The sequence below is a fragment of the Meleagris gallopavo genome, chromosome 14 (genome assembly GCF_905368555.1).
Source record: "Meleagris gallopavo chromosome 14, MGAL_WU_HG_1.1, whole genome shotgun sequence".
Classification (NCBI taxonomy): domain Eukaryota; kingdom Metazoa; phylum Chordata; class Aves; order Galliformes; family Phasianidae; genus Meleagris; species Meleagris gallopavo.
In genome coordinates, this window is record NC_139417.1 from 431937 (window position 1) to 457786 (window position 25850).

Here is a 25850-nt window from a genome sequence, read left to right on the forward strand (position 1 = left end):
AGGGACAGATGAGCGCGGCTCCGTGCCGGAGCGGGACGTTTCGTCTGCGGGAGCCGCTCTGAGCCCGGCCCAGCCCGCCGCGGCTCCGCTGCCCCCCGTGCCCGGCGGCTGCCCTGCGGCCCTTCGCCTCCGGTCAGGGGGGACGCCGGGGGCAGGAGGAGAATGGAGCCGATGTGTTGAAAAATAAAGGCTTTGATAGGCCCGGAAGGTCGTGAGGTCTGCATCGCCCAGCTTTGCCTGGGTAAAAAACTACAAATGCGGGCCATTCTGAGTGCTTAATTTCTGTCGCTCCGAATGTAATCCCTCCTGTAATTTCGTGGAAAAGAAAACAAACACAACGAACACAATAACGCTATAACAGATCAACTTCTCAGCTACAAAACACAATTATTTCAACACAGCCACCACCACCGTTAGCTATGCATTTTCACCGGCGATGATTAACAGTCTTCGTGGTAACAACCTTCACCAGCAGAGGTGACCACTGCCATCCCTATGCTCCCTACTCCCTTCCATGTCACGACGCTATTTTGTCAGAATGCCCCTCCGCTGCCATCTGTCACAGAGCAACGAAATGTCACGGGATATCGGCGGAAAGGTTCAACCTCTACCTCCATCCCACCGCCATTCGCCTCCGCTGCCGCGGGCCGATAGAATGAAATGAGAGGCATTACTTTCGGAGCAGCCCCGGCGTAGCCGCACCGCCACGCGGGGCACAGCGGGGATCGCAGCGCTCGGTCCGGGCGGAGCCCCGCGCATGCGGCGGGCGGCGGCGGCGCCCATTGGCAGCGGCGGGAGCGGCGGCCCCGCGTTCCTGGAAAGTTCTTGGAAATGGATCAAAGGCGTTTCCGCGAAGTGCGCCGAGCGCCGCCGCGAGGCTCCGAGCCGAGCCGAGCCGAGCCGAGCCGAGCCAAGCCGAGCCGAGCCGAGCCGAGCCGAGCCGAGCCGAGCCGAGCCGAGCCGGGCCGGGCCGGGCCGGGCCGAGCCGAGCCGAGCCGAGCGCCCAACGCCCCGAGCGGCCCCGCCCGGCCCCGCGCTGACATCACGGCGCCGCGCCGCTATTTATACCTGCCGCTTTTTTTTTCTTTCTCCTCGCGTGGCTGCTATCGGAAGAGTGATGCGAATACAATGCGATTCCAGGAATCCCTCGCTTCCTGGAACAGATTAAAAGGGGCAAACAAAAGATTACTTAGCGGGTTTTTTTTCTCGCCGAGTCTCAGTACTTGTGCAGCCGGGCCGAGACGCGCGTCTCTCCCCAGCGCTCGCGGGGACCGTATTTATTCCTTCACGTCTATTTATTATTGACGCCGAGCGCCCCGAACGCTTGTTTCTAAGGGCGCCCCACGGGAGGATCGGACCGCGCCGCTCCGCCGCCGCCTCCGGAGTGCGGGACGGGGCACAGCGCGGCCAGGCACAGCGGGGAGGACGGGCGCTGCCCCTGCCGAGGCCCTGATGCTCTTCCCCTGGCCCGGGAGTGACATGATCCTCTGCGTCCCGGGGTAAGTGCCGCGCTTTCCGCTGCTGAGAACCGCGAGGGGTTCGCTGCTTCGGGGCCGGGGGGGAGGAGGAGGACAAATCGGTACAAAGCGGCCGTGGGGCACGGACGGGACCCGGTCCGCACCGGGAGCACTGCAGCCCTGGAGCGTTGTGCGCCGCTGAGAACATCGCCGTGCCGAACCGCTGCGCCTTCCTTCCCCACCGCCTTTCTGTGCCGCGCGGTTGGGACGCGCCCTCACGCAGCGCGGTCAGCCGGTGGGGACGGGTGGGCGCGGAGGTCCCGGGGCAGCGCTCGCTCTCCACTCCTCGTGCCCCGCTCACGCTTTCCCAGCGCTCTGCTCCGAGGGCCTGCGGAGCTCTCGCTTACCGACACCTCCCCGCTGCCTCCCCGGCTCTCCCCTCGCTCCTCTTTTCTCTCAGTGCGGCGCTGCGGCTCCCACCGCCCCGGAAAAGCGCATTCACCGCTCAGCCCGGAGCACCCGCACCAGAAACCCTCTGGCGCACCGCAGCTCCCCGCGCGCAGCCCCGCGCTCAGTGCCCCGGTACCGTCCGGATCCCCCCGCCCGTGGGCGCTTCCGCAGCCCTGATCCGCCCGGCGGCCCCGCAGTCCGTCCCTGCGCTGCGTCGCACCGTCTTCCCGAGTTTCACCAAGTAGGGAAGTAACTGCAGAGCCGACCACAGCCTTGAGCGGAGGATCTGTTCTCTGAACTCTCCTTCCCAGGGCGCTGGGACACGCTCAGGGCCGGCGCATGGAGACGTTCCGTCGCCGCTCCTCTCCGGTCCCCATACGTTACTTTTCTACATTAGTTTCCCGCCCGGCGCAGCACTCGTGCCCGCCACCCGCATTCCTCTCCTCGCTTTCTTTCCTACAAGCGCTTATTTCCAAGCATTTCCCCCCGTCCCCACGCAGGGCCGAGCGCTCCGTGCCCGCTCCCGCGGCTCCTTCCCCGCAGACCCTCCCGCAGCGCTCCGCACATCGCTGCCGGCGGCCGCTGCCCTGTCCCTCTGCCGTCCCTCCAGTGTCGGAGCCGCTCTCCCTGCTCACATCTGCTCTGTGCCATCATCTTCCTTATAGAGCAGCTTACCGGGAGGATTTAAACCCTCCCCTCCTTGGTCCCAGCGAGCCGCTCTGAGCTCCCTTCCAAACTCCCTTCCAAAGGAATAAGGCAGGGGGAAGGAGATGGGAGTAGAAAAAGAAAAAAAACAACCCCAGTATGGTTCCATGTTAGGGACAAAAGAAAGTTTTCCTCGTAGTCAGAACTGGCGGGCCAGAAAAGCTTCCAGGAGAAATTAGTGGGGAGGTCTGGAACTGGGGCAGTGGTACACACAGGTGTGGGGTGGCAGAGATACGGGTAGCTCCCAGCCGGGCACCATGCAATCAGTGCCTGGTCTGTAGGGAAGGGAGAGCAGAGAATGTCCCTTCCTGGGAATGCAGGCAGATGTGTGTTTGGGAGAGCACACAGAGGAGGACGGCCACAGGGCTTTAGGAGTAGCACCCCTTCTCCTGCAGCCACAGTTTGGGGGATGCCTGGGGGAAGCCACGCGCCAGCAGCTGGCACCAGGAAGAGCGAGCGCTCAGTGCGCTGCGAGATACAGAGAGCATCCCTGTGGCACGGGGCCTGGGGGAGATAGGGGCTGCCTCCATAGATAGGAATGACGGAATTAGAGTCACATGCCCTGCAAGGCAGCAGATAGCCTGCTTGACACGTTGCTGGAAGAATGCTCTTTTCTAAAGTGCTGCAGGATGGTGGGGGTTTGCCACATCTCACGTGGCCAAGTGTCATCTCCCTTTGTAGGTGGATTGCTACCACTGGTTTCACACAGCCATTACCCACACCAGCACTGTTCTGTTAGAAGCGTAGGCTGATGGCACTGATAGGTGCTCACTCTTAAATCATGGAGAAATTGCTGTCAGACTCTGCCCAGCCTACTTTCCTCCCCAACCCCTTCTGATTCCCGCTCCTGTCCCCAGCAGCCACCTCACAGAACGTCCACGTCCATCCCTGAGGGGCCATAGTTCAGCGAAGGCACAGAAGGAGCCAACGAGAGGGAAAACACCATAGCTGCAGGGCTGCCAGAGCAGCGCGGCCACCTCTGCGGTCCCCGTGGGTTCTGCAGGGTAGGGACAGCCCCATTCACCTTTTGTTCTGAACGCCTTGAGCACGTGGGGGCACAATGTGTGACATGGAGTGGGGCAGCGAGCCCAGGGATGGGACAGAGGGCAGGGATTTTGCTGGGGAGTAGAGCTGTGCCCTGGGCATGGTGCTCAGAGCCCCGTGGTGTCCTGCAGTGATCATCCAGGGCTGGTGATCACACCAGTGTCCCCGGTGTGCCCTTGAGTGCCAGGCTCTGTGTGGTGCAGGGGTTTGGCTGAATCCGGGATTCCCATCGCTCTGCCACCCGAGCAGCTTGCCCTTAGCTCTAGCAGCACATTTTGGATCAGGGTTGTTTAAGTAGAAAGCGGGTAGGACACAACCCAAGCAATTCTCAATTCTGCTTCTAATTATAGTACAGTAAATGACTAAGAGTCACTGACAGATGCAGAAATGCTCCAGCGTGTAACAATGAAGCTGGAAAGCTGCTATGAAGCTCATTGCCTCTGAAACTACCCATTAAAAGCCAACATCTAAAACCAAAGGTGTTTTCACATCAACCTGTATTGCAGACAGAGCACCTTTTCCATGGTGAAATAGGCTGATGTCTCCCCTGTTCCTTAGGGTTCATTTTCAGCCATGTCTTTCCTTCCAGAGCTGTGGGTGCCATTCCTGGAGGTGCCCCAGGCCATGCAGGGGCTCTGGGCAGCCTGAGCTGGGGGCAGCCAGCCCATGGCAGGGGTGGAGCTGGGATGGCTGGAAGGTCCTTTCCAATCCAACTGTGCTGTGATTCTATGATTCCCATGTGCCGATCTCAGTGTGAAATGTGATGTTATTGCAGTCTGCTTGTAGAACACAGCACACTGTAGCACAAGGGAGCACACACCGAGCAGCCCTTCACAGCCAAGAGAAGTAGCACGCTGTGCCCTTTGTTTCAGACCTCACCCCTTGCTGGCAGAGGAGAAGATCCAAAGGCTGTCGCTGCGCGGCATCGCAGAGGATCTGACGGAGCACATCATGCAGCCCCTCCCGGTTCCAGCCTTCCCAGAAGAGCCTGCGCCCACCTTCGCAGCACCGGAGCCAGATGGCAGCGCACCTCAGACACGAGACCCCGAGGAGGACCTCCTCTGCATCGCAAAGACCTTCTCCTATCTGCGGGAGTCCGGTAAGAGCTGGCCTGGGGTACAGGCTGTGGGGTGTTCTCGTGCGGCATGCATGCGGCTCCGGCCAGCTCCGGCCCTGCAGGTCCCAGCCCCAGCCCACTGGTGCCCCTCTGGCATGCTCCTTCCCTAATGAGTGCTCTCTGGGTGCTTTTCCAGGCTGGTACTGGGGCTCCATCACAGCCAGCGAGGCCAAGCAGCACCTGCAGAAGATGCCCGAGGGTACCTTTCTGGTGCGGGACAGCACACACCCCAGCTACCTGTTCACACTCTCGGTCAAGACCAACCGCGGTCCCACCAACGTGCGCATCGAGTACGCTGACAGCAAGTTCCGCCTGGACTCCAACTACTTGTCCAAGCCCCGCATCCTGGCCTTCCCGGACGTGGTCAGCCTCATCCAGCACTACGTCACATCCTGCACGACAGAAAGCAAGAGCGAGGCGCCCTACCCACCGCCGGCCCCGCTGCCCCCCGTGCAGAAGGAGGTGGCGGTAGCGGCTGTGCACCTAAAGCTCCTCCGGCCGCTGGGCCGCCGGGACAGCATCCCCAGCCTGCAGCACCTCTGCCGGCTGCGCATCAACCGCTGCACGACCAAGGTGGAGCGGCTGCCACTGCCCTGGCGGATGGGGGACTACCTGAAGCAATACCCCTTCCAGCTCTGAGGCATGGCTGCCACCTCTCGGGCACGATGGGTGGGAGCAGGGCGAGACAACTTGGCGTGCCCTTGTCCCATGGGCGCCAGGTGGGAACTGCACGGCTCTGACTGTCTGCACAGACTGCACTGCCCTCCTCCCCCCATCTCTCCACGTCCATTCCAGCAGGGAGGAGCTGGCTGTCCCAACACCTGGGCACCACCTGAGCTCTGGTCCTCAGGCCGAACCAATGGCGGCCGTGAGAAAGTGCTGTAGGCATGTGCACACTACTTGAATTCAGAGTTGCTGTGACACAGATGTTCACCTTGTTATTTTCGCTATTTATTTCCATGGCAGTTTCTCTCCTCATGATATTTTAAATGCACCTTTTACTTTATTGTTTTTTTTTGTTTGTTTGTTTTGTTTTGTTTCTTTTTGAGGTAGAACTAAAGGCTCCCAGCCAACTGGCAGCCAAAAACCTGTGGGAATTTGGATGTGGATCTGCACCCATGTGGTGCCTCTCTGAGCCTGTGCCTGCAGCAGGTCCCCGCCATCCACATCCAAACTCCTGCAGACTCCTGGGCTGTGGTGCTCTGCTGGCTGCACCCAGACCCAGCAATGCAGGGAAGGAGGATTTTCTCTCCCAGCTGCAGAGGCTGAGCATTGTAACCTCAGAGCACATTGGGGCAGCTTGCGCCCACCCCAGAGACGCACGCTGTGCCCTGGGGGTACTGCTGGAGGAAGCCCTTCTTCCTCGAGAATTCCGAGCAGAACTTCTGGATACTGAGCTTTTGCCAGGGAGTGCTCATCCCATTCTGCCATCCTCTGCATCTCAGAAGGACATTAGTGACAAAACCAGTAACCACAAAGCCAGCTCTCCCACCTGAAGGCAGAGGGACTTGCTGGCAGGGCAGCTGGCGCGGGGTGGTGTTGTGAGCCCCGTTCCGAACGGCGCCTCCCTGACCAGGTTTGGGGACAGCCCTGCTGAGCTGCGCCAGGGCTGCACGGCTTCAGGCTATTTATTTATTTATTGGGGGGGTAACAAGTGACACGCAGCTCAGCAGGAAGAGCCGTCCTTCTGCCCCGCTCACACCGTGCCGTGTTGCTAGCTGCTCTGCAGCTGCCAGTGCCATTCCCGAGCCATGTGGCTCCCATCAGAACCGTGTTCTAGCGTGAGCTTGAAACCACATGTAACTTATTTCTCTGCCAAGATCCAGACCTCTCTTCCCCCTTTCTCAGACTTGCATGTTTGTTATCTTTAAATAGACGTTCTACTCTGGGTTTACTTCTTGGAGCCCACCCCTTTCATGCCCCTTTGAATGAGGCACAGTGGCTCTCCGCAGCTCTTTGCAAGGAGGCTTAGGGCAGCTGGGCTCTGCCCTCAAATGAGCCCCTTCTCCTTCATTCCACAATCCCATTTCCTCCCAATCTGTAAGAGCTACATCAAACTCGAGGCTCTATACACAGGACTAGAGAAATTGTTGCTTCTTTTGCTCCTATAAGACTCTATAACTTTGTCAAACTTGAAGCAATGTGAAGAGTTCCTCGCTCATCCCTCCCTGGACCTCTCTGAGGCTCTGTGAATTATTAGAGATAAATGCCAACTATCTCTGAGAACTGAAAGGGGAGGTGAGAAAGGATGGGACAGTGACCCAGGAGACAAGCTCAAAAAACAGGTGGAGTTTCTTCCACCCTAAGTTGCCCAAAGGGCCAGGATGCTCCAATGTGCTCAGGTCTGTGTCCTTTTTTTTTCCTCCCCACATTTATACAGGTTTGTGCTCTTGCAAGCTTTGTTTTTGATACTTCAATGATTGGCAGTGTGTGATGTCAGGTTGGCTTTTTATTGTACCCTTCCACTTTGCCCCATATGGCAGCATCCATGGGGAGGCACTGAATGAGAACTTAAAAGGCAAAACAAAAACTTTTTTTTTTTAAATAACATAAAACATAAAACCACTGTCAAGGCTTCCTTTTATCCAAACACCTCTCTGCCTGAGGACACTGGGAACAAGGAAACCACAGCTCTGCCAGGAGCAGCAGTGATCTCAGGAAGCCCACATGGCTTAGCCACAGCCGAGGCCTGTACAGCACACATTACAACTCAGTCTGAGAAACGTACAGCGGGAACGGGCAAGTCATTCAGCTCTCCGAAACCTCCTACCTACTTGATCTTTCCTCTGCTGGGGTAATGGGGAAACCAAGCTTGAAGGTTTGACCTCATTGCCCCTGGAGAGTGCAGCTAAGTAAGGAGAACGAAGGGCTGGTTAACCGCCAGCAGGTGCTGAGCTGGGGGCTGTAAGCTCATCTGGGCAGGGACCACCTCTGTTGTCTGTACCACATCTAGCACAATAGGGTTCTCTAGGTGCTACTGCAATACAAGGAATAAACAATACAGTTACTCCAAAAGTCAGTTTCTTCTATCATGAACAGTTTGTTAAAATTCACTTGACTTGGATTTTCAATAAACGTTTTAAATATATTTTAAAGCCACTCAGCGTGTAAATCTTTGGTGAGATCCAGATGGATGAGTGCCTTTGCTAGTCACAGAGATCCTCCCTGGGGAGGCTGGGCAGTCTTGCCCATTTCTTTTAAACAGCCAGAAGGGAAAGCCCTTCAGAGCTGTCAGCAGTTTCAGCAGCATGGCCTGGGTTCCACTGCATACAGCCAGGCAGCAGCAGACCCTGAGTCCCACTTCACCAAGGGCTGGAGGAACGTTGTTTAAGGATGTAGAAAAAGAAAGGGATGATTTTTGTATTGCTTCTGTGTGCCATAGAAAACCATTACAATCTAGGGGAAAGGAGATGGAACGTAGCTGGAAGTTTGGTAACTTGTTTACAGCGGGCTTGACATTGGCCTCAAAGAAAAATTCTGCTCATGGGGGTGTTGAAAGAGGAGCTCAGAAAGCACAAACCCGCTCTGGATGAAGGCTGATGGCTCCAGCTTCCTGCCCTTGTCCTGAGGCCACCCCATGTGCCCCACTGTGGGCAGACGTGGGCCGCACACCAGGGAACCCTCTGCTGGCATCTCCCACGGGAACAGAAATCAAAACATGCTCAGAAAAAGAAACCCACAATCTCAATTAGACCCTTCCTTTATCCTAATGCACCAGTTCCAAGGCTTGGCGTTGTGCTGGAAGGTGTTCCTAAGCACCCGCTGATCTTTCTGTGCTGGTCATGGCGCTGCCACACACCAGCAATCAACATTTCAGACCTTCACCAATGGGTTTCCATTGCACACCAGCCAGGAAACTGGCAATGGAATGTTCTGCTTAGGGTTAAGTTGTTAAAAACAAACACATCCCTCCTGTTTATGGGAAAAAAGAAAAGGGATGTAGAAGGAGTAAAATACTGAAAAAGTGGAAAAACAAAAATAAAAGAAAAGCTGCATCCATTTTCAAAAGGGAACTTGGAAAACCCTGGGAAATACTGATATATTGCTAAGTACTTTCCTTGTTATCTAAGCTGGGCTAAACTTTTCCCACAGCTGCAAACACAAAACCCTGCTGTTCCCTTTCCGCAGAAGTGATGGGCATGAGTCAAGCCAGCACAGCACAGCAATCACACATTGTCTTAATGACTCCCACTCCTGTATCTTCAGCACGTTTCCTGAGAGCAAACAAGTTCGCATTCTGAGAACTCCTGTCCCAAACCTTCATGTGAACTGACCTCATGTTTTACAGTGGAGATCCACAGTACGGGAGCATTTATGGAAACACCGGCTGACCCACACTGCAGCTGAAATACCACGCAGCACCTCTCCTGGGGACACCTGTCAGTTTGCTGAGGCACTGTAGGATAGCTGGGCTGAACTCTCTCATTCTGCAGTTTCTGATTGCAGAGAGACACATGGACATAGAGCCTTCCTTGAGAATCAGACTGACACAATAGGGAACAGAAAGCCCAGTCCATGACCAAAGCCACGCTACCACGGCTCCTGCCAGAGCAGAAATACCCTGCAGCACATATGGTAACATTTTCTGCCTTAAATAATCAGCATTTTAAAACAGCAACTCGTGGAAGGGGAAAATAACCCGCTGATGTGCACATGATCCTTTCCTCTCAGATTTGCTAAAGTCCCTCTCCTCTCCACAGATCCAGGAGCATGACTTCCCTTCACCCAGGGCAGATGAGCTAGCAAGGAACGGAGTGTGTTTCAGCCTCTTACGACAGACACAGTCAGGTGTGTTACAGCAGTCATATTATTACATGGCACTTCCAGTCCAAATTCCACTGTCGGTCTCATCTCATCCATTACCTATGCAAGTACAGATATTATAATTAAAATTAACTGGGCAGTGGATGTGTGACTCTTCTTCTCTGTCCAGCCATGCTCTCATGTTCAAATCTGCCTGGATCCACTTAATCATGGCCCTCCTTCATCCCCTGCCGGTGCTGCTGGAACATGTGCAGTGCTCCTGGAAGGATGAACGTTGCATCCCAGCCCTCTGACCACCACAGGGTTGCAGCATGGGGCAAAGCACTGTCTGAGAAAGTGCACCTATGGGGTTAATGCTGCCTCGTGTGAGCCCCACTTTGATGCTCCACTTACGTTGCTCCAACGCACAGTGGTTGCGTGGCTTGTGTTACATGCTGCTCAGTGAGCAGGGGAAGCAGCTCTGGGGGGTGAGCCTGGCGCTGCAGCATCAGCCAGGCGGCCGTCATCACCTCTGCATACAGCAAAAACTGGCCTGAAGGAAAATGACAAATAGGGTTAGGAACAAAACCAGCTTAGGGGCTCTTAGTAGTGGTATGGCATAGACTGGTGACTGTATACAAACATTTTAGCAAGAATTAGGGTTTGTTTGTTTTTCAATTGGGAAAAAAAAAAAAAAAAGAGTATATTGTTTAGAGGACGTCACTGAAAGGCAAAATGTAGACCTGACCAAAGGAAAGTCATTCCTACAGTTTCACTATCTGTCTGGGCAACACACTCCAGAAGGAAACTATGAAAAAGGTTCCTGTAAGGAAAACACAATTTGGATCTTAATGCAATCATTTGGAGGGCTTATTGGTTCTGAAAGGGATAGGAATAGAATCATAGAATCCTTGGAGTTGGAAAGGATCTTTAAAGGTCATCTAGTCCAACTCCCTTGCAATGAGCAGGAACGTGCACAGCTCCATTCGGTTGCTCAGAGCCTGGTCCAGCCTGGCCTTCAAAGTCTCCAGGGATGGTGCACCCACCACATCTCTGTGTGTTTACAACAAAGCTTCAGCATTTCAGCTGGTATTTGTTAAAAATGAAGACAAAACTTGATGAAAAAGGAAAATTTTACTGCAAATCACCAGGGTTCAGTCCTCACACTCTCCTAATCCTCTGGTATTGGTTGCAGTGGGAGACACTTTGCAGGGCTTCAAGTCAGCTCCATGAGAAACTGATCATGCATTCCTTCAAAAACACCATCTGAGTAGCTCAGGTACAGTAAAAAGCAGCTGGCAGAGCAAGTAGCTCATCCCAGAAGAAGAGGGACCTATTGTGACTGCTTCCATCTGACAGAGCATGCCAGGTTTGTAGAAAAGAGCTTTCCTTTTGGGAACAGGAGCACTCTTCTACTCTTCTTTCTCAGCTCTAATTGGCAAGGTATTTTCCTGAAGTGCCTTTGCTTCCTAACTGTTGTATAACTGTACTTTGCGTACTTTGCAGCAGCTCAAATTTGAGTTATGAATATGAATATGATGCCAATTATTGTAAAAATGCGTATTAAATGACTGCTCTACTCTGAAAAGGCATTTGCTCTATTGTACACCACGCAACTACAGCAACAATAAAACCCTGAAACAATATTGGCTACTGAAGTATTAGCTTGCTCAAACATATAATCAGAGACGTGAGGTGTGGTATTTTCTCAGAAATTTCTGATATTACTTTGCCAGACAGAAGGACCTGAGATGAGTTGGTCAACCAAATCCCAGTGGTGGAGCCCAGCCAGGGCTCGAATGTCTTGGCCTGCAGCCTGGCAGCCTGCACAGCCCAGCCATGGACTGCCTGGATCCAGGAGGTGCTGCAGCAATCCTGACTGCAGCTCTTGGCAAAGTGCTGCTCTGACTGATGACCCTGCCTGTGAAACCTGCAACACAAAATGGGCTAAATCCAGGTTCGCTTCTCATGGGGTGCAACAGGAGTCCACTTACTCCAGGGCTGAATTTGGTCCATTTAATACTCTAGGTTTTACAGAAAAGGGTTTAATCTCTGGTGTAGTATGGCATTAGAGGAAGGCATTGTACAGGAAACAACACAGAAGAGCAGTTTATGTCATACAAGGAAAGCCTTCCTCCTCACAATGCCCTATCACTGTGCACAAATCCCAGCCCAAGTGTTTATTCCTGGAAAGCAGAAAGAAAACTCGTTATACAATTAACTTCTGGCTTCTCCTGAATTCACCTGCAACTATATCAATCAGTAACCCTGCAGCTCCAGTTTGGATCTAACCATTAGTCCATGGAAAACCAGACAGACAAAACTGGACCCATTTCAGCGATCTCCTTTCACAGTGGCTAACTCCAAGCTTTTGGTGATGGCAACTCCTAGACAACATATTTGAGTTATGTTTTTGACAAAGTGACAATAAGACACAGCACCAAGCTCTGGGAGTGCCCATTCTATCCCATCCCATCCCATCCCATCCCATCCCATCCCATCCCATCCCATCCCATCCCATCCCATCCCATCCCATCCCATCCCATCCTCATCCCTTCCCACATCATCCCATACTGCCCCATCCCATCTCATCTGGCTCAATCCCATCCCACCATCTCTTGCTGTTTATTCTTCACAAACTCGCTCAGCACACACCAACAGAGAGATTTATGAGCTGATCAGCAGGACAGCATATTCTTTAATGTCAAGACTTTCTCTTCCTCAGAACAGCAATATGGTTTGAAATCTAGTTTATGGAAGGCAGAGCTGTGTTTATACTTGTCAGAAGTTACCCAACTTGGCGACAGTTCTTCCCATCATGCAAATGTCATAGCAGTCATTGCCAAATGCTGCAGAGGCAGAGTTCAAATCACTACTTCCAAGCCTTTAAATATTCTGAAGAAACATGTTGCACAGTGTACATGCTATGTGTTTGCACACGCCTGGAATGGCTAAGTACTCATAAAAGGAGCTTTATGATTAAAATGTGAATTTGAAAAAGCCTAAACTTGACCTAGGATTATTTCCAGGGAACTTTGTTGAAAATCTCTGCTACGTTTTGAAAATACCTCCTTCTCTTCAAAATCTTTGGTTTTACAGTGCTCCTATTCTCCTAAGACTCTGTGCAGTTGACCCTCCTACAAACTTTCCCCCAGCCCTGCACTATGAAAGCTGAGAGGCAGTGGGCAGCTTTGGAAGGAGCACAACCCTGCAGGAGTGCTGCATCAGCTGAGCGGACAGCAGCTGGGGCCAACGTGGGGCCCCTCTATTGCTTTCCTTCCCGAGAACTCCGGAGATTGAAGGCTTCCCTACAAATGCAAAACCTTTTCCTGCTGACCGAACTCTCTGGGGTTGCTGTGACCTGCCAGGCTGCTGACTCGGGGGATGAACACACAGCAGATCCAAGCACAGTGTGCAAATGTCACAGCGCCTCTATGCTTGGGATCCGAAAGCTAGCAGGGAAAAAGGGTTTGGTTGCTAAGTTAGCAGGGAAACACTGCTGCAAAAGCCATTGAGTCTGGTACACCGTGAGACGCTGAGCTTTTTCCTTTCCAGCTAGGGCACCCTGATGACACAAAGCAGAGTGTTTCACTGCTGCTGTCCTGGCCTGTTCACAATTCTGCCTACCTCTCTCCATCCCCAGCACCTCCTGCCTTGCCCATGGGTTACATTTTCCTTTGGGCCCAGCATCTCTGTAATGACCATCTCCTCCAGAACAGCTCTTCCCAGAGGAACTCTGAAAGAAAAGCAGTACTCCTGTCAACAAGCTCCTCAACCCAAGGACAACCCTTTTCCTGACAGCCAAAACATTCTCTTCTTACACTTGGGGCAAGGGAAAGAGGCACCTGTCAAAGAGGCTGTTTCTTACTCCTCTCTTCTCACTCTGCCAGCAGCAACAGCATTGCTCTTCTGCCTGTTGCTCAGGTGGATCAAAAACCCCAAAGGCTTTCAGTACTTGCTACACATCCTACTACTAGTTCTTGCTATACATATACCCATCGTCACTAATTCTTCCAGGAGCAGAAACTGAAAGTTCTCAAAGCTCTCCCTGAAGTTACTGACAAACAAATGAGTTAATGAGAAGGGAATGTGTTACTGGCTGATTCCAGGTAGCCAGCTATCTCATGTGCCAACCCAACAAATATGAGATGACGTAGCTAGCAGAGGTCAACACTCCTCATAGGGTTTACCTTGACCAGCTACAGAGATAAAAGTATTTCCTGTGCCTTATTGTTTCACTGTGTTTGCTTTCGAAGGAGGACACTTCAAGAGGCAATACTTCAGGAAATCAAAGTAAAAAGAAATTTGTTTTTTTCACACTTGCCCTTAAGCATTCCTGAGGCTGGTTTAATCAGCAGTGCAGTGCTCTTTTGGATGCAGCCAGTGATTAAAGCCCACTGAGAACACCGATTTCTCATGTAGCTTCCACCTTCCAGAGACAGCATTTTGATGCAAAAGGAAAGGAAACTAAATGAGATATACATGCTGTGGTATAAGACGGAGGAAAAGCAGAACCAGCTGCTGAATCATGGGATCAGCATGCATTCCGAGATGAACATCTGTTCTGGTTTAGTCAATAATCAACAAGAAACGTGGTAGGAATCTGTATGGACACAAACTTCTCAGCTGGCTCCCTATCCAGGAAGAACCATAGCTGTGTTATTTTTCTAAAAAAGAAAAGGCACTGGGATATGAGCAAACCCATACAGAGCTGAAGCAATATAGGCAGTATAGCAGAATGGAAAGGCATCAGCAATCTGCATAGGGAAGTATAGGGGTTAAAAATAAAATGAAATCTGATGTTCGAATTCTAGTCACTTTTTTCTTTCTTTTTTTTTTGCAGCTGTAGAGCAGCTGTAATCTCTCTCAGTGGAACAATGTACACATTCAGGGAACACTGGGAAAACTGGCAGATAAGTTTCCTCTTTTGTTCTTTGGGCAGCAATGTCAGGCTGCCCAGAGAGGTTGTGGATGCCCCCGTCCCTGGAGATGTTCAAGGCCAGATTCAAGGTCCTGGGCAGCCTGGTCTAGTATTAAATGGGGAGGCTGGTGCCCTGCATGTGGCAGGGGGTTGGAGATTCACGATCCTTGAGGTCCCTTCCAACGCTGGCCATTCTGTGATTCTGTGAGGACTCTGTGTGTCCTCTCCATGGCTGCTGCAAGCATCTGCTGTGGATGCAAGAACCAAAGGCCTGAGGAGACGAGGGCTGAGCGTGCGTCTCTTCCGTGGTGGCTAACAGAAGCGACAGGAGCTGTGCTCATGTCTCTCTTCCTTTCTGCTCCCAGTGCCAGCGATCTGCTCTCACATCACCAGAAAATATCTCAGCCAAACAGGATTACCATCCGTGGTGACCGGCCTGACCTCAAGATGGCTACAAAATGCAGCAGCCCAGGGCCGAGTGGGCCTATTAAAGGCACTTCAAACCCTACACAATTACCCAAGTAACAATTTAACATTTGCTTTAAAATGACAGCTCTCCTGCAGAAAGTAGGTCATTCCTTCAACATCAAATTCAAAACAGGCAGGCCATGGCTGTATTCATTTAAACCAGCTATTCTGGTTATTGGGCACTTCCCATTGCTATCTTAAGCTGAAAGCAACCCTCTGTGTCTTACCAGCATCCAGTGAGGCAGCGGAGATGCTCAGATCTGCCCAGGCTGGGTCACTGGATATGGCACGAGTGCCCATGGAGGCCTGGGGAGGGGACTGTGGGTGTGGGTCCCCCAGTGCTCTGCCAGCACAGCCCTCACTGAGAGCCTGGGCTGGAGCCTCCTGCCAGGCAGCGTCTTTTAGGAGCAGTGGGCAAGATTCCTGTTTCCAACATGGACATGGGCCCTACCCAAGTCTGAAGAGTCTCCCGCAGTGCAGCTGGAAAGCAACCTCTAGCAGTTCTGGGGAAAGCAGCACACAGAGGGGCTGGCTCCTGGCGCTGCCCCCGCTGAGGTCAAGCCCACACCAGTGCACTTAGTAGGCACTAAGGCAGGCAGGCCCAAAGCCACCGTGTACAGAGGTGGCTCGCCGGCACCATGGGAGCTCGTGGGGATGGCGCATGCGCAGCTGGGCGACGCAGGAGGCACGGCGGCTCACCTCCATCCCTGCTCCCTTCTCTGGGGGAACAGCTCTGCAGCCTCACACGGAGAAATAAACCATTTGCAAGGCCCTGCTAGCCCGGGAGTCAGAGTGGCCTCTTGGGCCCGCACCCACGAGGTCTTCCCTCAGTCCTCTCCTCCCAGCAGGGCTCGCTGGGGCTGAGCCTTCCCACCTACCATCCCCCCAGCCTGCATCTTGCTGCTGGCAGGGAACAGGTGCGGCGTGCTGCCTGGACACCTGAGCAGATAATGAGCTTTTCATGGAAAGTTGGATTCTGCTGCTATTAACATCCCGGTGACACCCTTCTGACGGCCAACACCTACTGCACACTGTGCTAGCATGACAGGAGACAAGTGAGATGATCCGTTTAGAAAGAAATTGGCTACAAAGGAGCATTTCCCTCCTGCTGTCTTCATACAATGTATCTGATTAGTTTCATTTCCCTGTCCTTAAATGTCAAGTGCCTCTGCTGCAGATACAGTTTATTTTTCGGCCTCTGAAGCCGGTTGCAGCAGGCCAGAGGAGCATGGGAGGGGAATGCTTTCATGGCACTTCTCCACCAGGAGCGGCATTTTGCTCCTCCTTGGATTGGTGCAGCAATACCTTCAATACCACACCTCAGACTTGGCTTCCCTCTCACCTGGTGGCACACGGGCACAGGGCCCAGCTGAGCCACCAAGCCATGACAGGGCTCATGGCCACAGTGCTGTGGGGATGGCACTGCATGAGGAGGGCTTTGGTGGGGGCACGGAGGAGCCTCCAGTGCGTGGCCGGCAGCCAGCACAGCACCAGTCTGTGTGCTGACCCCTGCTGCAGGCCGGCTCCTGAGTTCAGGGAGCTGGAGCAGAACGCTCTGAGGTCAGCTGCCATCCTGCTGCCCCATGCACGGCAATCCCTCGCACGCAGCAGGGCCTTGTGTGTCCCTGAGCACCAGAACAGGAGGCCCTTTCTCTGCGCTCACGCCTTGGGCTGCACAGCCCAGCAAGTTGGGGCAGAAAGAGACTTCTAGATCATTCCTTGCCACTGCTGCTTCATTTCCAGATTGCAGCAGAGCAGATTTCTCATTCAATTCTGATTCCCTCAGGCCCTCGCCATAAGGTCTGTGGTGGTATTTTCTCTCTCGTCCCTGAATGCCCTTAAACACTAGGCAGAAGGCATCTGTACTGATAAAAGCAGATAGGAGCTCAAAGCGACTCTGTAAGTAGCAGAGTGACTGTAGGAGGACAACAAGCCCAAAAGTTGAGTGTGTTTGATCCCAAATCCCAAAAACTGAGTCTATCACAGAGCAGCAGAGATACAAGGGGAAAAACACACAGATCTGCAGTAGTGAAATCTGCAACTCAAGGTTTGTTCCTTAGAAGCAGACCTGCAAGTACAGTGCAAGTAAACCAGTGAAAGAAAACATCAAGCAAACGAGAGTACAATCCAGAAGTAAAAAGCCATAACATAAGCAAGACATGCACACGTCCTCTACTGAGCTTTCGGGTCTCAGCAGCAGGGAGGCCCCGCAGGCAGCACTGACGCCCTCCTGGGGACCGATGTGGCTGAGGCCGTGTGGCTGCAGGACAGGAGCCGGCTCAGGGCTGCGCTGTGCCAACCCCCCCGCTGCAGTTCTGCGGGAGGCCCAGCACTCCCTGGGGTCATTTCACTGCACTTCGGTTCTTCCAGGAACTCTGAGTGCTGACAGCCATCCCTCCTCTGCCCGGTGCCCAGCGGGAGCACTGGAGGAGGCTGTTCTAAGGATGCTAATTGAACACTTCTTATTAAAAGGAAAAGAAAAAAACCCTTTGCTCTATGAGCAGGGCACTAGGCATGGAAGCAGCTGGAAGTGTGCAGGGAACTGAACGTTGCTGCTGTATGTCCCTGTGTCCAGACAGTACACAGAACTGTGCTCACACACCTGGCTGTGGGAACTGCCCATCATCTGGGGCTGCAGCACGCTGTGACTCTCAGTTCTCTCAGATAAATAGAAATGGAGTGATACACCACAGTAATTTATAGCAATTGGCTTTCTGCAGAATTTTCAGCCAAGGTTTTCTAAAGGCTGTATGTAAATGTGCCAAATTCAGCACAGGTGTTAATTTTATCATGGCTAGAACTTATCTTTAATCTAAATATTAATGCATGAGTCACTAAGGGATGTATAGAATTGCTTCATACAGCTCCATCCACAAAACAAAGCTGGTGATTCACTCCCAGGCAGTACCTCCAAGCTACAGTCTGGAAATGGAAGAACAGAAATGCTCACATGTCATTTAGAGAGGTGAAAGAGACAATCCATAAACATGGCCAGGCAGGATGCAGACATAGTTGCTCATGTTTCTCCAGTGTATTGCCTTGAGCTCTCTGCCTATAAGAGACATTTTCTTCCCACCTGAGCAGATGATTTCTGATCCCGGGCAAGGTGAAGTATCATCAAATCATAGAATCATTAAGGTTGGAGAAAACCTCTAAGGTAATCTAGCTCAACCATCCGCCTACGACCAATGCTGCCCACTAAACCACATTCCTTAGTATCATATTTCATCTGCAGACCCCTCCACTTGGATTCACTGCTTTCAGAGCTGGGTTCGCATAGCCTTTTTTTGCTGTTCAAACATCCCCTCTGCACTGAGATGCACTAACAAAAGCTACTGATGTTTTCCTTCAGGACATGGCCTTGTTCCTCAATCTCTCACCTGTCCCTGCTCCCTACAGCCTTCTCCCAGGCAGTCTCATGCAATGGGAGAGTGAGGTAACAAGTGAGAAGGCAAAAAAAGCAGGAGAGATACATGGTATCAAGAGAGAACTAAGACACTGGCACAAGATGGTGATACAACCATACTGCACTTCGAATACCTTTGCAAGGTTCCCATTTGCTGACAAGCAAGAAATCTGCACAAGCTTTCCTGAAGACCTACCTGAGAGTCAATTTGGAAGAAAAAGCCACATCTAATGATAGTGGAAATTTCAGATCAGAAAGAGAGATTTTCCCTGTGCTTAAGGAAACAGGGAGTCTCACACCTTTTGCACTTGTTCATAGGTCGCTGCAAAGAGACAGGCACGCTTTGCAAACATTGTGTGTCAAGAATTCCCATTTCTTTCCAGCTGCTCCAAGCTTCCCACTGAGCCTGCAGGTTCCCATGTCTGCCTGCAGGTTACACGGGTTCCAGCAAGTGGGATTTTCCATGCAACTCCTGGCATGACAACGTGGCACAGGAAGTGCTCAGAGGGAGGAAAGGCAGAAGTTGCTTTGCATTACGAGTTGACAGAGAATGTGGCATAATTCAGTTAACCCAACTGCCAAGCAGAGCCAGGCCAAGTTGCAGAGGATGCTCAGTTTCTGAATCCCAGGCAATGCTCATCAACTTGCAAAGGAACCTTCAAGCTCCAAGACAGGACATAACTATACATTTAATGCCTGGAAGGGAGTTTTGTTAACAGGATAAAGGAAGATTTGTAGCAAAATGTGTGTGCATTTAGGAAGGCGGAGGATCTGTCTGAGTTAGGATACCAGTTTCACATAAGAAAACAAAGCTCATCACCTTCTTGATGAGTACTTCAGATTGGGTAACATTCATAGACTTAAATCACTGATAGTTGCTTTAAGGGATCAGAACAGAGCTTGTTTGAGTGCTATGGGGTCAGAAAGTTGCATCGTTTCACCTCTGGGAGACACATAGCAAACAAGTTATATGCAAGCTTTCTTAAAAGGAAAGTAAATAGCAGCTATGACGTTGCATTCACCAAGAATTCCTCAACAGTCCACAAGCAGACAAGTGAATTGCTGTGCAAATACCATCTGAAATGCAAGTTCTACTCACACGAGCAGCAGCAGCTGACATTGCATGCAACTGTGTACTGTCATGTGGCACCTATTTATGCCAGTGACAGTAAATGGAAATAAACAATAAAGATTCCTTTTTTCACTTTACATGGTATAGAATTTCTTGGCTTCCCTAGCTCCATCTTTGCTGCAGCAAAACAACAAGTCACAAAGACAGGGAGTGCTGTCTAATTTTAAACACGTGCTTGCATCCAAAAAGAGAATACTCAGTGAAGGAAGAAAAAATGGAGGCATGAAAGAAAAGGCTGCTTGTGCTGTTCTAGCTGTGTTAAAGCAAGTGAGGACACCCTAAAAGGCCAGGGAATAACTCCATTAAAGCAGAATACCTATAGATAACCCAAATATGCTGTTTCTCCATCCCTCAAGGCTTATCACCCAAATATGCTGTTCCTCCATCCCTCAAGGCTTATCACTGAAAGATAACTGAAAATAAACTGAACCTGTTAGGAGAGAAAGGAAGATCCCATGTGAAGAGTCTATGGGCAGTCTTAGAAAGACAGCTGCCATGTGCATGCATTTCCATCAGTGCCCACATCAACCATGGACCAGCAGAGACTCAGGAGACCCTACAGAAGCTGTGACAAGAAATTTGTCTCCACTGAGCACTCGTCCTTGGGGTTCACAAGCACACAAAGGAAGAATCAGTGCACACACAGAATGGTCTGCGGGAGGGTGGATTTGGGAGGGCCTGGATTCAGAATTTCATAAGCTTCAGCTGAGTGAGAATTGTGCAGGATCCATGCTCCAGGCAGGAAGGATGCTCACTGGCACCAGGAGATGCCTGGGTCCTGCTCTTGTCCCTGGCATTCATCCACACTGTGCTGTCCCCTTGCAGGGGTCTGTGTCTAGTCTCCACTGAGCACATCAAGTGGTTAGAGGGAGATTATCCTGGCATGGCACCGCCAGTCTTCTGCTGGCTTTCTAGGAAAGAGCTAAGCTTTTTGATCTCCTACTGAAAACTGAAAAGCAAATTAAATAGTAATAAAAACTTAATAAGGAGCTACTCTTCTGCATTTTAATTAGTTGCTCATAGAAACCGAATACATCTAGTAGAGAAAGAAGATAAAAGCCAGCCAGGAAGTTGCTATGGCTTTGATGGAAGAGCTACTCCAGCAGCATAATCCTGTGGATCTATTAAGGTTTTAACATGAGGAGCATGAATAGCTGCCGCCTCCACTGCTCCTAAAGACCAGCAAATGCCCCTTCCCAAACTCACATGCCCTCAGGCATAATCCAGCCGAAATGAATGTGTTTGTTTGATGGTAATTTAGAAAGGCATTACATGTTAAAGCAAAGAAAAAACCTGCTACTCCATCCAGGGACAGGCTGACAGCACTCAAGGAACAGCCCCCGGAGACGATGTGCTATGCCTCCTCTTCCAGGAAAGCCACCCCTCTGTGAGTGCCACACACAAAAATAGAAAAACCAGGCACTATCTGCAGCCTGCAGTGCTGCTGCAGAGACTTATTAAAGTATCTTAGAAGCCAATATCTAGTTTCAAAATTTTCTCCCCTCCGACCTCTGTTAACTGGGAGCCAACCCAGGGTAAGTCAGTAACTGCATGGCAAAGATGCAGTGAAATATTGCTGTGAGAAATTCACTCCTCCCGGAGTGTCAGCAGTGGTTGGAATCATTTTATCTTGTAAATGGGTAGCAAAAATAACATTAATTTGTCAGTGTCATGCTGAGCACTTTCCTTAGAAGTGCGACAGGGTTCGGAAGAAAAGTTCCTGTTGGTCCCTTGGGAAGAGAGAACCTGGAGCAGGGCTGAGCACAGAGCAAGCAAACGATGGACGGGAGCGGAACATGTGGGACGCAGCCCAATGCAGCCTCAGCCCTGATTTATGGCTCCTCATCTCATTTATCCAAGATCATGTGGTTGTGGAAGGATACGGGGTCCAGAAATCCCTATCTGGGCCCTTGGCACCCTCTTCACTCTACCAAGGAGCCGATGACTGATGGCGGGAAATTTTGACCTTTTAACTCCATCTCACTTTTTAAAATTCCTGTGGTCACCACTGGTATCTCCTCTGCAGCAAACTCTTTCTCTTGCTCCTCCAAGAAGCCAAACAACGTACTGTAGTACAGTTTAGAGTGGGGCATAAATCTTCAGGGCCTTCTGCCTCCGGGAATGTTTCCAGCCCTGTGGCGTGACTCCAAGCTCTTGCCCTCACTGCTGGGGAGCCCCAGGTCACTGGATGAGCTCTTTGCCATCCTTGGAAGGGCAATGAGAATTCCCTGAAGCATCCCATAGGGCCCGGGGCCACGTTTCCCAGAACTGGCGGCTGCTGACTCAGCCGAGCTCTTCCTAGAAATACTGAGCCTTGCTCCGCGGGCGACGGAGGCAGAGGAGGGGCAGGAAGGAGGGCGGCGGGGAGGAGGCTGCCTCACTCAGACCCTTTGGTGCTCCTGACATTCTGCTCTCCTTTCTCATGAGAAACCCAGAAGGGTTTATTTTTACCTTATTTTTAACTCTGGAGAGCACAGCGAGAAAGGGATGATGCCAGCTGCAGGCTGATAGCAGAACTCCTGGCCCAGAACTTGCTCTCAGCTGCGAGTTTCTGTCCAGAATCCAAGCTCCTGGACTGGAGATTGACTCTGCAAGAGGACCAAGGCATCACACCAAACCTTCCTTGACTGTATGTTCTACCAGGAGCATCGTCAGTAACAAAACTCATAAAGAGGGATGTTTGCCTCAAAACTGTAGCTTACATGAGGCTGAGCCAAACACAGTGGGAACGAGCTCTGCCATCAGCTCCTCATGTGCTGGGCACAATGACCATTTGCAAGTCCTACCGTGTCACCAAGACTCCAAGCTCTTGCCCCACTGCTGGGGAGCCCCAGGTCACTGGATGAGCTCTTTGCCATCCTTGGAAGGGCGATGAGAATTCCCTGAAGCGTCCTATGGGGCCCGGGACCACGTTTCCCAGAACTGGTGGCTGCTGTCTAACAGCTCTGCCACACCATGGCCTTCTCGACCATCCTCATGGAGCCAGCCAGGCTCCTGATTCCACCCTGAGGAGCTACAGGTACATCCCACCCCAGAATAACTATGGGATTCATTTCTAAGGAATAGATGCCTGTTGTGGGAGGCTGGCACGTCTGGCAGCAAGTTATTTTCTTGGCTAATCATGTCCAATTTCTCTTGCTTCAGAAAAGCTGTGCCAAGGTGATGGAGAAAGAACATGGCACCTGGTCCAGCTGCTCCCATGGAGTTGGCCATGGACAGGCTAAGGGTTTTCAGAAGGAAGCTCTCAGACTGGAAAATAACAGCCAGAAAACACAGACCACAGTGGACGAGAACTAGGAGGTGAAAGAAAGCAAATAAGCTAACTGGGTTTCCCTGCTCTGATGGCACACATTTTACCCTCATTCTTGGGCCCTGTGATGAAAGGCGACAATCTTGCACTATTTGCAGTTTTTCCTGTCCTGTCCACAAGGTCACACTACACAGTGTGTTTATTTGACTTCTATAAGGTCAAAGAAGAACATTTGGGTAGCACAGGAAGGTTACTATGGACTTTCACCTCCACAATCTAAAACCAAGTATTAAACAGTCGCAATGAACAATATTTACTATTGTTTAAACACATTAGAAAGGGCTTTTGAGGAGAGGTGGCATTCAGTGTCACTGTGCATCCTTCTTAACAGCCTTTTAAAATTTATGTATTTATTAAAGGAAAGAGGAAAAAGAAGAAACCATTAAAATCTGGCCATTACGACCAGAACATTCCCAGAACACATCGCCCTGAGCTCCCAATGCCTGAGAAGCCGGGAACATGCAGGGAGCTACTCATGTTGATCTGTGCTGAAGAATCCCAATCGTTACTAGAATTTCTATTTTTTACTATGATTTTTATGGACCACTTACCTGGGGCTACTACGCCCCTGGGCTACTTTAAATAGCCAAGCAGAAGCTGCTGTAAGCAAGTCATGTGCAATGCTGTCTTTTTCATGGGAGCCAAAAAAACCCACTGGCATGGCTTATCAGCACAGTTTATCTGGAAGCCTCAGCATGCTGGAACGCCATGTACTACACACCCTGTGCCACAGGTTGTTAAAGCAGGCCAGCAAGCTCACAAAGCATCTGAAAGGTGATCTTGTCCTACCCTCCCCATCCCTGAACTCCAAGGTCTATTTGGTGACTTTCCTCTGTTTACAGTGGCCATGGGGTCAGAAATGGATCGGGAGCCTGACACTGGCCCACAGATAGGTCACACTCTTCCACTAGGAACAACTGCAAAGCCAAGTGGAGAACAAGCAGCAAAAATCCACCTGAAGCACCTCTGGGTGCTGGGGAAGAAGGACACGAGCTGATGCTGAAGTTCCACCAACGCTGACCTGGAGAAACTGGCAGCGACTTTGACCCCACAATGACACACTGCAGAGCCTGACTGCCCTCAGGTCCAAGACCATTTCTGACACAGGGAGGGAAGAAAAGATGTGACAAAATACATGGATGTCACTAGTGGCATCATCAGGCTGTCTCTCAAGCCACAGACCTCACAAGTTGGTTTCCATGGATCACTGCTAAGATTCACAGAAGATGAGTAATTAGAGATAGCTTACCGATGGCAAGCTTTGAGTTACGTTACAATGAATGTGGTGACAACACTACACTAGATGATGAGTTGTGAACAGTTTCTCTGAGCTTTGCAATGCCTTGGGTGGGGGTGGACAGGTGGCACTCCTCCTCATTCCACCTAAATACCAAGTTATCTTCATTCCTTCCTCATTTACCTCTGGTTAAATTCCAAGCTGTCTCCCTATGTAATCGTCTCTAAAACAAAGACTCAGATCCCAAACTCTCCCTAGACACCACCTACAGGAAGAGTTAATCAAATGTTGAACACCCTCAGACTGTATCAAAATTGTGCAAGTGAAAACGAGAAGCAGGAGAGCATCATATGAGCTTTAAAGACAGTTCTTGGCAGAAAATGGCAGCTGGGACTCCTCACTTAACTACAATGAACCTGGTAGAAATCTACTTCTTGTATATATTAGCGTATGAGATATAAATGTATTTATAACAATCATAGTGCTCCATAGAAGGTGTTTGAAATCTGTTCTTTAAGTCACAATTGCTACAGCTTCAACAATAAAGTTGCAGACACCACAGTTAAATTAACTGTTATTCAGGCAGAACAGATGAGGTGGTTTTACTGACATGAGAGAAGGCGGCGCAGGAAGCACTCCAGGAAAACCATTTTTTCTTTCTGTTTAGAAATTCCAGTTTTCCTCGCAGAAACAGGGAAGTTTTGAGTCCCAGCAGCAAAAATAAAATGGATGTGATTCCATCCTCCAGGATGCAAAACTGCACAAATCAAACGAGTAACTCTTCCTTCAGATACTGACCTCTTAGCACTATCACTACTGCCAATTTGCACGTGCAGTTGTACTCAGCTCTGGGAAATGGTTGTCCTTAATTCCTTCTCATTGCTACTCTCTCTTGCCTATGAGACAACTGCAAAGCTTCCACTCCAGCCTGCACGTGTTCTCAGGAAACAGCTGATGAGCTGCTCATGATGTGAATTCCTTCCTTCTTCATCCTGGACACCGCTTCTGCAGCCATCAAACTACGAAGAATACCCAAATTTCAGGATTGTGATTACACTGGAGCATTACTGCTGCAGCCTCTGACAGCATGCCCTGCATGGTGGAGGCGTCAGAGAGGATGCATTTAGGGAGGGAAGCGGGTCTGCAACAGGTATTGGAATCACCCCTGAGTTCCTGAAAAGCCAGAGAAAAATTGACCCCCGGCAGAGAGGATGGAGCTGCTCTCACCCTGAGCAGCCCTGCCAAGGACAGAGAGATGCTGTGAACAATCATCGAGGTCACAGCACGGTTACCCAGCTGTGCTGCACGCCTGGCAAAAATACCTGAATGTTTGGATGCAGTGTAAGGCACGGAGAGGATTAAGCAGTCCAACACTACCTGGTGCCAGGGAAATACAACTGAATAGAGAACTAAATGTAAAAAACACACCAATTCACACACTTCTGTTGCCTTCTTTTCTCTGTTTTATTCAGGCCATATCCCACTCTCACCTTCTTTCACAACTGCTCCTTTCACTCTTCACTCCCTACACTTCCTTCCTTTTCTACAGAAAATGACTCCTAATCTGATTTCCAGACTTCACAGCTGCCCTTGGCTTCCCAGTTTTATGGCATCCCCCTCCCTATTAACCATTTTCTACAAGGACTCTCAGCATCCTGTTTCCCCCAGTTCTTGGGCCTTGCTTTTTGGCTCCAACACAAATGCACACACATTTTCTAAACTAAAAGGAATAGCCACTGCAAATACAACCAGTCGTTTGACTAACTTCATAACTCTTCATGATTAAAAAAAAAAAAAAAATTAAAATGCAACAGAAAAAGCATCTTTCCCCTTTTTACTGTTCTCCATCCCTTCTTTTAT

At 50.8% G+C, this 25850-nt stretch overlaps 2 protein-coding genes across 3 annotated transcripts in view; one reads left to right on the plus strand and one right to left on the minus strand.

The window, feature by feature from the left end:
* The window catches only part of MAPKAPK3 (MAPK activated protein kinase 3), a 113644-nt gene that overhangs the window by 48242 nt on the left and 39552 nt on the right, over positions 1-25850 (minus strand). The window lies entirely within an intron of this gene.
* On the plus strand, positions 1142-7872 carry CISH (cytokine inducible SH2 containing protein). 2 transcript variants are annotated; one of them, XM_019619940.3, is made up of 4 exons: positions 1142-1499; positions 3473-3616; positions 4529-4755; positions 4910-7872. In XM_019619940.3, the coding sequence occupies exons 3-4, from the start codon at positions 4608-4610 to the stop codon at positions 5410-5412; spliced, it is 651 nt and encodes a 216-aa protein (XP_019475485.1). In that variant the 5' UTR covers positions 1142-1499; positions 3473-3616; positions 4529-4607; the 3' UTR covers positions 5413-7872. The 2 variants fall into 2 exon arrangements, with proteins under 2 accessions (XP_019475485.1, XP_085091698.1); XM_085235572.1 differs by lacking the exon at positions 3473-3616.

Bases quoted from the DNA above. Each gene is read 5' to 3' on its own strand.
- CISH (XM_085235572.1), top strand. From the start codon at position 1,453: ATGCTCTTCCCCTGGCCCGGGAGTGACATGATCCTCTGCGTCCCGGG. The intron at 1,500-4,528 runs GTAAGTGCCGCG...CCTTTGTTTCAG, and splicing joins ATGATCCTCTGCGTCCCGGG to ACCTCACCCCTTGCTGGCAG. The intron at 4,756-4,909 runs GTAAGAGCTGGC...GTGCTTTTCCAG, and splicing joins CTCCTATCTGCGGGAGTCCG to GCTGGTACTGGGGCTCCATC.